Genomic DNA, 13,114 nt, shown 5'->3' on the forward strand with positions numbered 1-13,114 from the left:
ATGCAAACAAAAGCCATCCATATACAAACATCAATGATTCTAAATGTGCCTCTTCCTTGTGTAAATGTCTAATTACAGCAAACCAGCCACTGAAAAATATGACACCCAAGTTGTTCATTGTTCAATAATGAATTGTACTTAAGAAAATAAACTGCGAAGATTGACATCATAAATGACTTTTCCAATGTGATACCTAAAGATTTACACTCTCTCCTTTAAACCAACTTACAACTGCTATGGAAATACTGCTGCCCTTCCAATCATAGGACCACCATTAGGAGGAAAGGCAAAGAATTTGTTTTGGGGGTTTAGTATGTACTCTCACATATTTTTGCGTTTCTTAGCCCAGCGCTTACTCAAAGAATTAATATACCAAATTACTTACATTTCAATGTAAGAATTTGCTTTAATCACAGTAGCTAGCCTTTACCTTAACAAAAATCAGACTCCACCCTGAAAAGCAAGATGCTCCACCCAAGAATGAACCTTACATTTCCCAAATGTGATTTATATCAGAATTGGGAATATATAGTATTTTAGAATGGAGATTTTAATCCTGAAATATAAATGAAGTAGAGTCTGCAAAAGTATGCTTCCCCCCCAAATATAATAAATCATATTTCTCTAATGCAGAATTATCAAAAGCGTTACCTTTTCTAATATTAGTTTTCATCAGGTGTCCAGAGTGTTTTAAAGGCACTCCTTGCATTTTAGTTCCTGTACTTCCAAGTCTTCCTCTTCCTAATGGGCTCCCATTCTGTTCCAAGCGCGCAATTTTGGCTGGTGGACCCTTCGGATCGCTTACATTGTTAGACATTTCTGAATGTTCTTTCCCCTGAGTTGCCTCGTTCAAATGATCCATACTCAGTCCCGCCTCTAAAGATCACCTGCCATGATTAAAAAAAAAAATATATATGTTGTACACGTGTGCGCATATGTATACGTACACAGCCTGCACATGTACAGAGACAGATATATATGTATCACAAGCTTATAAAGAAGAACAGATAAATATTTTAACTAGAAAGATTTGCCTTTTTTAAAAGAGACAAACTTATTCTTCAAAAATAACCTCATACACCAGTTTACAGAGAGATTGTATCATAATCTACTGGAATGGTTTTTCAAAAGCCAACCAGAGCACTTTAAAAAAATTTTTAAAAAATCTTTGGAGATATTTTACTAAAACTGAGAAAGTCTAAAACCCATTTAAGTGATGATGATTGTCAAGGTGTGTGCTCCAAGACAAGTATTGTTACAAATCTCATAGAAAGGTTTGTTATTATTCGCGGATGTTTTTGTTGTGGAGAGAGAGAGAGAGAAAGATTCTAATGAAAAATTTCTTGATCTATTTGATTATAAAATGGACAAGCAATAATGGAGAGATTGTTAAAACTTTAGCTGAAGGAGCAACAGATTTATTAGAGATGTAGACTATTGTCCATTTATAATTCCTCTCTCCCTTAAAAATAGAAGTTAGAAAAGAATTTGACATTTAACTTCAGAAAGCAGTGGCAGGAGATGATTGCTTTTGAGTTTCCTAACAAATATTATCAGTTTATCAACTTTTGCAAGGTTCAAAATATGCAATTTGTCAGATATTAAGCTTCAAGTGTTAAACAGAGTAGTTTATTCAATTAAGATAAATAACTGAATAGTTTCTCACCAAACATAAAGCTGGGGAAAAATCCTCCACAATTTCTACAGTACTTTTGATGCCCTTAAATATAAAAACCCCAAAACCTGGGTGATGCTGACACAGCTATTTGAAACCAAAAAACCAGAATTTCAATGGCAAATTAAGAAAATATATATATTAGCATGCTTGTACTTCCCTTTTTATAAACTTGTGAAACCTCTGTCCATGAATAACAATTACAGTTAAATCACTAAAAATCTCCCAAGCCTACAACATAACAGGGTAAGTTTTAAGGATTTTTGCCACTCATCAGAACCTGTTTTTCAACTATATTAAAAAACCTTGCTGAGAGCAAAGGCATGTTTCTGGTTATGTTTTCACTAATCAATACTGTTGTGATTGTTAGGTATTTTATCTACCTTTCCCTGACAGGGAAAGGTATAACTACACAGACAATTATGTTTTATATATATATATATATATATATAATCACTAAGGACAGGACAACAGACATTAATCTTTGAACTAGTATTTACATTAGCAAGTACAAATAGTAATACTGGGGAAGTCATATTTAGAAAGACTGGTGTGAATCGGATAATTGCTACTTTTCTTTCAGTTGCCTAATAATTTAATGCATTTTCTGCACATTTCATAGCCAAGTTATTAGAGCCTAAATATCTTGGAATCTTTAGATATATACACTTCTATGTCACTAGTATAAATGCCAGTGATAATTTTGTAGACTATTTTTTCTTGTTTGAACATCATGCTGTTTTTCCCGATACAGTGAAGAAAAAGGCAACGTATTAATTCGAACCTTTACAAGCAACCTCAAGAATGCAACCAAATAGATGAAGTTCAGACAATCGTTATTTTTACTTATGCTGTTAGGTGACAGGCTAAGGTTCACTATTCATCTTTATCCCATCTGTTTTAGGTCATGCGTCTCATTAACAGTAAACACGCCTATTTTAGCCACTTTTTAAAAAGAATTTTTTAAACTGTGCTAAGTGTAACCTAAGCAAAGAATTACAGACTCAAACTGTTAACATCTTCCGATGTTTCTAACAACGCTAACAGACCATAGGGCTGCTATTCTGAGACTGGTCTATCTCAAGAAAAAGAGGATTAACAAAAAGAAAAAAGAAAAAAAAAAGGGGTGTGTGAGGGGGGGGAGAGTAAAAGAAAACACACACAAAAAAGCATCGAACAAGAAATTCCTCATCACTTTTGGCAACTTCAGAAGTACTCTAAGGCAGGAAGGTTCTTTGCTACAAAAAGTATCTAGTCATCATGAGTCAGAATCGCACTACATCATGTACAGTGAATAAAAGTGATAGATCGCCACTTAGTTAATACACTGACTGCAACCAAAACACCAAATGGGTCATTTTCGCTTGGCCTGAGAATACCCACCCATCGGCATCCTTTCACCGCTTAGTCATCTTGTAAAAAGCTTTATGTTACAAAGCAAAATTACATGCACATAAAACACCTAATTTACTCATTTAAACTCCATGCCCAAGGCTAAAGTTCACTGAAACCTCAGTTTGGAATAGTGATGAGCAACAACCAGCATGGCCTGCCCAGGGAGAGGGTGGCAGGAAAGACCTATCATCTCCGCCGGTTCCAGGCCAGGAGTTTCCCCGTGTTTCGCATTTAGGCATCTTTCACAACTACAAGTTTTCATCACAAATCAGTGAGAGAAGAGCACAATTTCAAGGCACAGTTTCCCGGAGCCAGCGTACACATACAGGCACACCGCGCAATTTCTGAATGAGAGTCGGTGCCGTATGTCCTTTTGTCGCGATGTAACGCTGCCGGTATTATATTATTTCTTTCTTTCCTCCTGAATCAGCCCCCTCCCCATGCCTTTCCCCTCCTCTTCCCTCCCTCCCCCATAAAAACCCATAATCACATTTGAGAGAGGCTCCGCACTTATCCGTTCCATATGGCTCTCACAATCCAGGCCAAGCTTTCCCTGTGACCTTTTAAAGAGACAAAGAAGCAAAGTACTTATCTAGAAACAGAAACACTGCAGTTTTCTGAGTGAAATTAGCAAAACCGACCCGAAACTCACCACTTCAAAACTTGACAGCATATAAATAACAAAAACAAAGGAGGTTTCCTTTGCAGCCCGAGCTCTTGAAGAGGAAGAAGTTCAAGACTGATGTTTTTAGGTCCCCCCCTTTCTGAAGGGGGGTGGGGGGGGGGGCAGCAGACCTGAGGACTACTTCCCCTAATATTCTCTTTTTTTTTTCTTTTTTTCTTGTTGCTATTTTCCTCTAGGCGGGGAGGGGCAAAAACAGATAGCGAGAAACAGAGTAGCCATGAGCAAAAATGGCAATGGACAAAAAAAATAGAGATTAAATATCTTTTGAGAGAGCCAGTTTTCGAGGTTTAGCAACGGAAGACAGAGCTGCAGATCAAATTGATCAGACAAGTGTAACGCTCAAAACGAGGAATTAATAATAATAATAATAATAATTTAAAAATAAGTAGCAGGTTTAAATTAAGGTGGAGGGTGATTTAAGTCTAGCTATCCTTTCAAAAATAAAACCAATGCATAAAGGATCAAGTGAGAAAGGGGGTTATTAAAAAAAAAAAAAAAGCAAAGAAAAAAAAAGGCAGCTTTTCTATCCAGTGTGAAGAGCAGAAAGTCTACTTCTAGGTTGTCACTTACACTATTATTCTCCAATAGGCACCCAGAGGAGCAGCACACACAGAAGGAGCCCGCTCCCCTCCCCCTCCGCAAAAATATACACCGTAACAGCCCCCAAACTTTCTGCGGAAACCTCAGCCCCAGAGATCGCTACTGGAGATAAAAAGAGGAAAAAAAAAGTGGAGAGAAAATTGCAGGAAAAGGCACTAAAATGCCACTTTTAATCTCGCCTCTGCGGTCCGGGGAGGGGAAAAAAAAAAAAAAAAAAGAAAAAAAAAAAGGCAGAGAGGACCTGTCTCCTCTCATTTACCGGGGGCTGTTGTGCGAGTGACGGGGGGGAGAGAGGGAGCGAGAGAGGAGGGGAGAGAGAAAAAGAACAGAGAGGAGGAAGGAAACACACAACAAGGCACACAACCACCACTACAAAAAAGTGACGAGGTTTCACTCCCTCCGAGTCCAACACCGGGAGAAATTATAATTTAAAAAAACCCCGATCCTATTAGGAAAAAAAAAAAAAAAAGATAAAAAAAGGAGAAAAAGAAAACCAACAACAAAAAAACTGGTTCTGCTTCTGCAAAGAAAAAAAAAGAAAATCTGGGAACTCCGAAAAGAGTTACTCGCAAGAAGGGGTAAAAAAAATAAAATAGAAAGGTTGCAAAAAGCCAACAACAACAAAAACCAAGCCAGCAAAAAAACCCCCAGTAACAATTGAAAAAGAATAATAATGGTAGGCTTTGTATTTTGTCTTTTTTTTTTTTTTTTTTTTTTTTTAATTCTCGTTTCCCCTGGCTGGCTGGGTATGGTTGTTATTTAGGCCGGTTTGGTGGTTGTTGCTGGATGTTACATGGATATGTGCGTGTGTATGTGTGTGTGTCCCCGGACGGAGCTGCCTCGCTCTGCTCCCCCCCCTCCTCTCTCTCTCCCTCTCTGTTTCTGTCCCCATTAAATTATTAGTTGACTCATCACTACTCCTCCTCCTCCTGCTGCTGCCGCCGCCGTCCCCTGCTCACAGCCTCCTCTCCTCCTCTCCGCTACCGCTCGCTGCCGCTGCTGCCGCTGCTTCTTCTTCCTCCTCCTCATTTTAATACAAAATAACACCGAGGCCACCGGCTTTTTTTTTTTTTTTTTTTTTTTTTTTTTCCCCACAGCCGGAGACGGGAGGAGGACGCAGCCTCCCTGCTGCTGCCCGGAGCCCTTCCCCAGCGGCCCCGGATCATCCGACGCGTCCTGGGAGAGAGAGAGAAAGTGGCAGAGGAGGAGGAGGAAGATGAGGAGGAGGAGGTGGTGGTGGTGGTGAAGGAGAGAGGCGTGGGGGAGGGGAGGCTGGGGAAGGGGGAGGGGGTCGGCAGAAGTGCGGTGGCAGAAGGGGACCGCAGCGAGGAGCGGGGAGGGGGCGCTGGGCCGGGCCGGGCCGGGCCGGGCCGGGGGGGGGGGGGGGCGGCCGCCGGCGGCGGTAGGTGAGCGGGGGGGCCGGGGGAAGAGGGCGTGCGGCTTCCGGGCGCGCACGAATTTGCAGCTCGCTGGGTGCGGGTGAGGCGGCCCTGCCTGCGCCGCGCACAATGCCCGCGCCGCCCCGCTCCGCGCCGCCCCGCGCCACAGCGCGCCCCCCCGGCAGATGGGGCCTGCGGCGGAGGGGGCGAGCCGGGGGGGACGGGCATGGGGGCACAGCAGCAGCACCCGCAGCAGGAGGAGGAGGAAGAGGGGCGGGGGTGAAGGCTGAACAATATCCTGCCGGCGCTGCCGGGTGCGCGGCGCTGGCGCAGCCCCCGCCCCTCCGCGCGGAGCCTGCGCGGGCCGCGCCGGGCAGGTGCACGGTGGCGGCGGCGGCGGCGGCCCCGCAGGTGGGGACGTGCCGCGGGGGCCGCCCCGGGCAGCCAGCGGCCCACGTGGGGGAAAGAAGTTTCTCCTTCCCTACCCTTGCCTTCGATACCGACAGGGGTGAAAGAACAGCGCCAGCCACGGTTCTGAAAGGCGGCCGAGGCTGAGTGAAACCGGCCTCGTTCCGCGCAGGGCATCATCCACCGCGGTCTGCTGGCTCCGGTGAGCGCCGCGGCCAACCAGAGCAAGCTGCAACGCACCGTGGGCGAGAGCGATACATCGCTCCGCGCTCGGGGCGGCGAGATGCCACATTCCCCACGCCACAAAACTGCCCCTGTGTCAAGTCCGCAGCGTGGGACCGAAAGCCACCCCTGAAAGGTGAAAGCTAAAAGGTGGTAAAGTATTGACAAAATAAGTGTCTGCGAGACAGACATGGCTTTCTCCCATCATGCACTTGGAAGAAAGTAACCCAACTAGACAAACTTGAAAGCAACAAGTTTGTACAAGCTGCGAGATAAGGGAAAAATTAAACTTCTTTATTGATAAAATGCATAGTGTTTGAATTGACTATGTCTAAAGGGAGAGTTGCATCATCGACCAAAGAAAACATGAATTACTGCATAGACAGGTATATAGCCAAAATGTTTAGGGCAGCAACTTTAAAACAACCGACAACAAAGCAACAACAAAATACAAACATGAGGCAGCAGCAAAAGTAGGTGAGTGAGAAGGCTAATACCAGTCCTGTAATACACAAAATAGAATGGCCTCTCAACACAGAAAGGGAAAATCATTAAGTCTATAAAGAGAAAATTTTGCACTACGCATATTTTACTTATTATTAAAGAAGAGGAATGCACCAAGACAAGGTAAAGAATCACATTGATGTTTACTAAAATAAGCACAAACAGCATATAGGACATGCAGGAAAAAGAAAATGGTAATAGGGCAAAATGCATGAAATATTTATCATATTCTGCAATGCATAAAATAGATTATAATCTCAGAAGCAAAGAAATTCAAGGCTGGAAAATGAATACACTGTTACATAATACTATTATTCAAAGCAGAGCAAGTGGAGGTGGCATATGTATGAAACATGAAAAGTTGTACCTATGTTGTGTGTCTTGAAAAGGCTTACTAAGATCATTACCGAGACTGCTGAAAAGGAAAAATAAAAACCAAAACCCAAAACCAAAGAAACATGTTTCACAAAAAAAAACAAGGGGAAATGTAGATGACATCTTCCATAACATATGATCAAGGGGTAACTGTCTAGCGGGTTGTTGTTTGTTTAAAAACCAATCTTTTTTTCAACAAGATAGAGTATCAATCAGTCCCTCTTTAAAAAAAAAATATATATATATATATGTATTTCCCAATTGAATATTTGGAGGAAAACTGTATTAACTAATTTAATTCAAAGTTTGTGGGCACAATGGAAAATATCAGTGTATTATTTTTTCAAGCTTTTCAAAAAAGCCTGATAAGGTAAACTTAAACTTCAGCAGTAAGCCAGACTGTCCACTAAAGAAGAAAATCATGAAGGATGTGAGTTTCAGCTGGCAGTATGCTGCCTGCAGCATGATGGAGGAAAAGGACACTAAGATAATTTAAGAGATGCAGAGCTGATTAGAATAGAGCAAATATGATCTGGAACAAGATTTGGGACTAAAATACCACCTTATAAAAATGATTACTAGATATAACAATAACAAAACCAAATAACAACAACAAAAGATTAAAATCTTCTAAAATAACTTTTGCTTTGGTGTTCACAAATCATTCTGTTCCTGGTTAAAAAAAAAAAAAAGACAAACCAAAACAACACAATGTTTGGATTAAAACAAAGTGATTAATCTAAAAAGCAGAGATGGTGAATTAAAGGAGCAGGGAGATAACAATCTGATAATACAGGAGCACAGAAGGCCTAATAATGATATTATTACGCACATAACCAAACACTGACAAACAAATATTCTGTTAATTATATAATTGTGCATATGCTTCCTATGCTTGAGAAAAATGATTATGGAAAAGAACTCTCTTCTTGAAATTGCATATATGCACTATAAACCTTATAAACTCTCTACCACATGGATTAATCTAATTCCCATACACCACTTATGCCTGGTAAAGTATTTACTACAGACTTGGAAAGCTGAGCATGAAACCCTTGCTTTGACTAGAAAGCACGAATTACTGAAGGTTGCTACGTCTTGACAGATATTCAACAATCAGATATCTCTTATCAATACCGAACTACTTGGAAATAATTCAAGATACAGATATCTGATTTTCATTTGACCTATTCCAATTTGCACTTCACTGTGTCAACTTTGATATTAAAATGTTCAGCTAGAATAAAGATATTTATAATAAAAACATATATAAAGAACAGAAGATGAATAGATATTGTCATGGATACATATGCAGGCAATCATTTAAACACGCGGCAATAGTAACATCCCATTTTTCATAGCTTCCAGTCAACGTACAGCAGGCAAATATATGCTTAATAAAGGTTATTAATCCTTAATAAAGTTGTTGCACTGTTTTTATTATATATAAATGCATTTTACCCTAGCTTATGTTGAAATAAGAGAAATATTTAAAAAGTTGGGCTGCGTATTTTCAACCCCATGGTGAATTAACTCTCAGGCAGCCGTCTCAGTAGCTGCAAAGCAAAACAAATTCTCCAGTGTGGCATGTTGCCTCAGTGCCTCCTAAGGTCTCGGTTCCAATATTTTCTTTTTCAAAATAAATTAGGAAATATGGGCCCAAATCTTGAGGCTTGGCTCTTGTGCAATGCAAACAGAAATGACCTGGCAGCAGAGCAAAACCATCATGGCTGTGTATTCTCTTTTATCAGATTTCTTTGGGGAGATCAGGCTGATTGGCTTTTACACATAGGTACTTCTGACAATGCTGCAGCCCTTTGGGCAACCTGTAAGCACCATCCCATGCTGGAGGTGATGCAGAGCTGTGCAGCAGCAGTGGGACAGCTGGGAAATTCTCTTCATTAGGAATTTGAATGCATTTCCCCCACTGCAAGGTGTGACGAGCACACTTCTATGGGTGATGGTAGCAGCTGGACAGCAAGGCAATGGCATTACCATTCTGTGGCTTTCTGAAGGTAAACATCTGTGGCCGGAAGGTGGGTGACGCCCCGGAGGGCTTGTGCCTAATTGCCACGTGGGTTAGACAGAGCTGTGGGTGAAGGGGAAGGATACACCCCACAGTCCTTTCCCACGTCTACCTGTGCAAACCTCAGCACATCACTGCTGCTGTGCCAACGCAGTCCCATAGCCCTACAAGTTTTGCAGCTCGGACTAAAGTTTTTCAGTCTCCTCAGACTAACTTCCCCTTCGCTTTGCCCTGAACAACAATAGTTGCCTGACACCGCTCAAATGCCTCAACCAACCTGACTGCGGCAATCTCAATTTACGTACGACCCAAGAATCCAATGCACACCAATGTGAATCACAGCATTCTGCGACATCCCCCACGCTGAGCTCAAAAGTTACATACCAACCTAGATTTTTTTGACTGCAACCTGCCCCAGCCTGGATAGGATGCCTGTCAAAAAGCAAAAGTGCTATGAAATGAAATTCATAGCACTGAAAGGCATCGCACACAAGCTGTCGTCCCCTCTCACATTTTGCATGAGCAATTTCTGCTCGTTTGTGTTCTCTCACACACCATGTCCTGAAACAGTTACGTAAAATGAATATTTAACTTACGATAGTCAGCTGTATTGAACTGCACTTAATTGGTTATTAAGTGAAGTAAATTATCCTTACCATATTTGTCAGAGGTGAAAAACCTACATATATGGCTACATGTAGTGCATTCATTAGTTTACAGACCCCAAGGCTCCTGGGAAGTATCAGATATCTACACAGTGTCCCATGGTGCAGCATTTTTTAGCTGGATGTCTCAGCTAGCTTGCAGATATGTAAAATCATATACAAACAGACATCTCCCTATTGATTGCCTCTGTGACGAGGCTCGTTTACTCTTGCAAATATTATCAGCAATGTACTTCAATCACAGAATCTTTTTTTAAAATGGAGTTGAATAAGAATATGCAAAATGTGATCATGGATAAAACAAGTTACTTTTAGTCAAACTACTGCACCATTTTGTGCAAGTCATTTCATAGCTGTATGTCTATTTTGACTAAGATGCTTGTGCAACTGAAGTAAATACATACTTCTGCAGATGTGGCCCCAACAGTTATTTCAATTCACCCCTTGGTGAGTCATGGAGAGGCAAAATGCTGGAAGAAAATTATGGAGTAAATTCCAACAAATCTGCTTGGCATGATGTAGAGAAGGGTAAACAAGAGCGCTAATGAGAATAGTAAGTCTTTGCACCCCTGGTTGCCACAAGAAATCTCACCTGCTTAAAATTGTAATAGAGAGGTGCCCACTTTCCCATAAAAGATCACAGCAATCAATATTAGTGGTAATCACATAAATCTTACTCTGTAGTTGCACAGTCTCTTGCCTGCTCTGTGGACAAACCGTGTTCACTTTTTGCTATCAATAGTAGGACATAAACTCTCACAAACCCTACCTATATGTCATTTAATATAAGCCAGTATGTTTTATGACTGTGGACTTCAGAACCGCTTCAAATAAAACCCTTCAACTTAAAAAAAAGCATTTTGAAGACCATATTCTCTTCCATCCTTAACACTAGACTAGGACCTTGATGAGTAATGCTTGTAATTTCCATGTGGCAACTACAGCAAACTACTTCCACAAAAAAGAACAAATTAAAAAAATGCAATAGAGCTTTATATAATAATATTTTATGCAATTAGGCAGCTTGAAGAAAGGAGGAAAGTTGGCATCTTAGGATCAGCCAAGTTTCCCATGTCATAAATGTATGTTCAGCAGGTCACTAATTTCACAGCTTTCTACCCAGAGGTATAATTTTTAGGTCTTTCATGTGAAGATGCTTAATGTGGGACACTAAGAGATGAAAAAAGAGTGGTTCCTGCTAAAGCCCTCATCATCACAGCACTAAATAACTCCTAGGCATGAGATGAGCATATAATTGTTACCTAAAAGAGTGTTGATAAGTGGTTATTTTAGGGATGTGTCTGAATAGAAGCTCTATTAATTTAACAGTATTTAAATCATGATCCCTGGACATAGAAAGCCACAGTTCCTGTTATTTTTACTTGTTAAAAGAAAAGTTACAGCAAGTTATCTCTTAAGTGTTTTTCAATGTTGTTTGCAATTTTTTGACTGGTTTTGCTTTTTTCCCCCCATTTTGTGACTCATTTTCCCTCACTTCCAACCACTGTGCTTCTATCCCAGTTAGTATGCTTTTATGAATACAGAAATTTAATCCAACAATTCTGGGTAGGGATGAATTTCACACAGCCCAAGCAAAACTGTGCATTACAGCAGAAAACATCTGAACAGTTGCACTTAGCCCTACAGAGGATTATTCAAGTATTATTATCTAGACTTAGATGTTTGTGCTGTCAAGCTCAAACCACGCTGAATTCTTACATTGGGATTCTTCACCGACAGGAGATCATCTCTGTCACTGACCTGATAATACAACTAAAAATCTAGTGACACAAACTGAAAATATGGAAGAGTTTTAAGTCGAAGGAAATGGTTAGAACTGATTGATGAATTGAACTATGTCAAACTTTCATTATGAAACACAAAACCACATGAAATGTCCTGTTTCCAGTTTCATTAACTCAGAACTCTGCACATGTTCTGCTACACTTTTTCTAAGGTTCAAAACCTTGTAAGTAAAACTGTGCATCTAATTACGGCCAAACTTGACAGGAGTCAATATTCACTGTACATGAAATACATGCAAAATGTGTGGTTTTGGTGTAAAACAAAATGAAAGTTGGTGGTTTTGGCCAAATTAGCATTTTCTTCTAGGGCTCCTCTCCATCTCAAACTCAGATGATTCCACAGTAACAAAGATGAATGAATGAGTTTTTCAGTTCTTTTCAGGAGCAATTAGCTGTTAATATTCACAGCTCTTTTAAGGAACACGATACCTGTTAATATTACCAGGTGCTAACTAAAAAAGGTTTGCATATGTAGTGTCACTAAGATAAAGGTCATTTATACATGTGCCAGAGTATGCTTAGTTTAATGCAAACAACATAAAGCAAAACCAAATAACTTCAAAATGTTAAACATACTTGTTCTGATTTGGAAAAAAACCAACAAAAACACCAAAAAACCCAAAAACAAACACACACACACACAAAGAGAGAAATTAACAAACACATATTTAAGTATTTGATGTATATATTTTCTTAAAGCAACTATGCTTCTAGATTTCCTTCGAAGTGGCTACAATGGAAACAAACTGAGATGGAGAGCAGTAGCTGGAAACTCATTAGAATACAGTATTTTTAGGGCAAAATGAGGTTAATATTTATGATAGTAATTTATATTCATGAAAACACTTGAGGAAATGCCATAACAGGTGTGTAAAAAGTTAGTTCCTGTGTTAAATACAAAAATTTGTGGGGAAAGATGTCTTCTCTTTAATTTTCTTCTGGCAGGTTATACTACAAACTTCTTCCTATATTAGATTTTTCCTTCACAAATCTTGATAAAATGAGAAGTTTTGGAATATTCTGCTCAGGAAAGATACAGTGCTTTCTCTCAATTTATTTTTCCTTTATGGATATACAGATGGAAAACCTCTCTGCACCACATCTGCAAATGTGCCACTTCCAAAGTGGATGGGGCCAGGTGAAGAAATGCTCCAAATTATTGCAGTTGTAGAAAAATAACATCCAAATCAACTTACCCCCATATTTTTCAAACACTTCCAAATACAAGAATCGCTCAATATTCTGCCACGAATGAGCTACACAGAAACACATCTCACATCTGAGTTCATGCTTAAAACTCTTTTAGATACTTTTGTATAAAAAGAAAAATAACACATATTCAGATCTTCATTTACTTAATACCAATGGTCATTGC

The 13,114-nt window shown here is 40.1% G+C and overlaps 1 protein-coding gene and 1 long non-coding RNA gene across 5 annotated transcripts in view; one reads left to right on the top strand and one right to left on the bottom strand.

Annotated features, from left to right (window-relative positions):
• SATB1 (SATB homeobox 1) overlaps window positions 1-13,114 on the bottom strand; it is a 91,898-nt gene that overhangs the window by 69,317 nt on the left and 9,467 nt on the right. For 2 of the 4 annotated variants that reach the window (XM_059846037.1, XM_059846009.1), the window contains exons 1-2: window positions 3,723-3,899; window positions 652-887 (exon numbers count right to left, since the gene is read on the bottom strand). In XM_059846037.1, the coding sequence (XP_059702020.1) occupies window positions 652-862 (211 nt within the window). In that variant the 5' untranslated portion in view covers window positions 863-887; window positions 3,723-3,899. Of the gene's footprint in view, window positions 1-651; window positions 888-3,560; window positions 3,631-3,722; window positions 3,900-13,114 lie in introns of those variants that run through there. The other 2 variants (XM_059846031.1, XM_059846020.1) reach the window with 2 other exon arrangements.
• On the top strand, window positions 3,907-8,665 carry LOC132327174 (uncharacterized). The gene is made up of 2 exons (XR_009486459.1): window positions 3,907-5,585; window positions 6,241-8,665. It is a non-coding gene; the product is annotated as an uncharacterized LOC132327174 (long non-coding RNA).

Source organism: Haemorhous mexicanus, chromosome 1 (assembly GCF_027477595.1).
Source record: "Haemorhous mexicanus isolate bHaeMex1 chromosome 1, bHaeMex1.pri, whole genome shotgun sequence".
In the NCBI taxonomy this organism is placed as follows: domain Eukaryota; kingdom Metazoa; phylum Chordata; class Aves; order Passeriformes; family Fringillidae; genus Haemorhous; species Haemorhous mexicanus.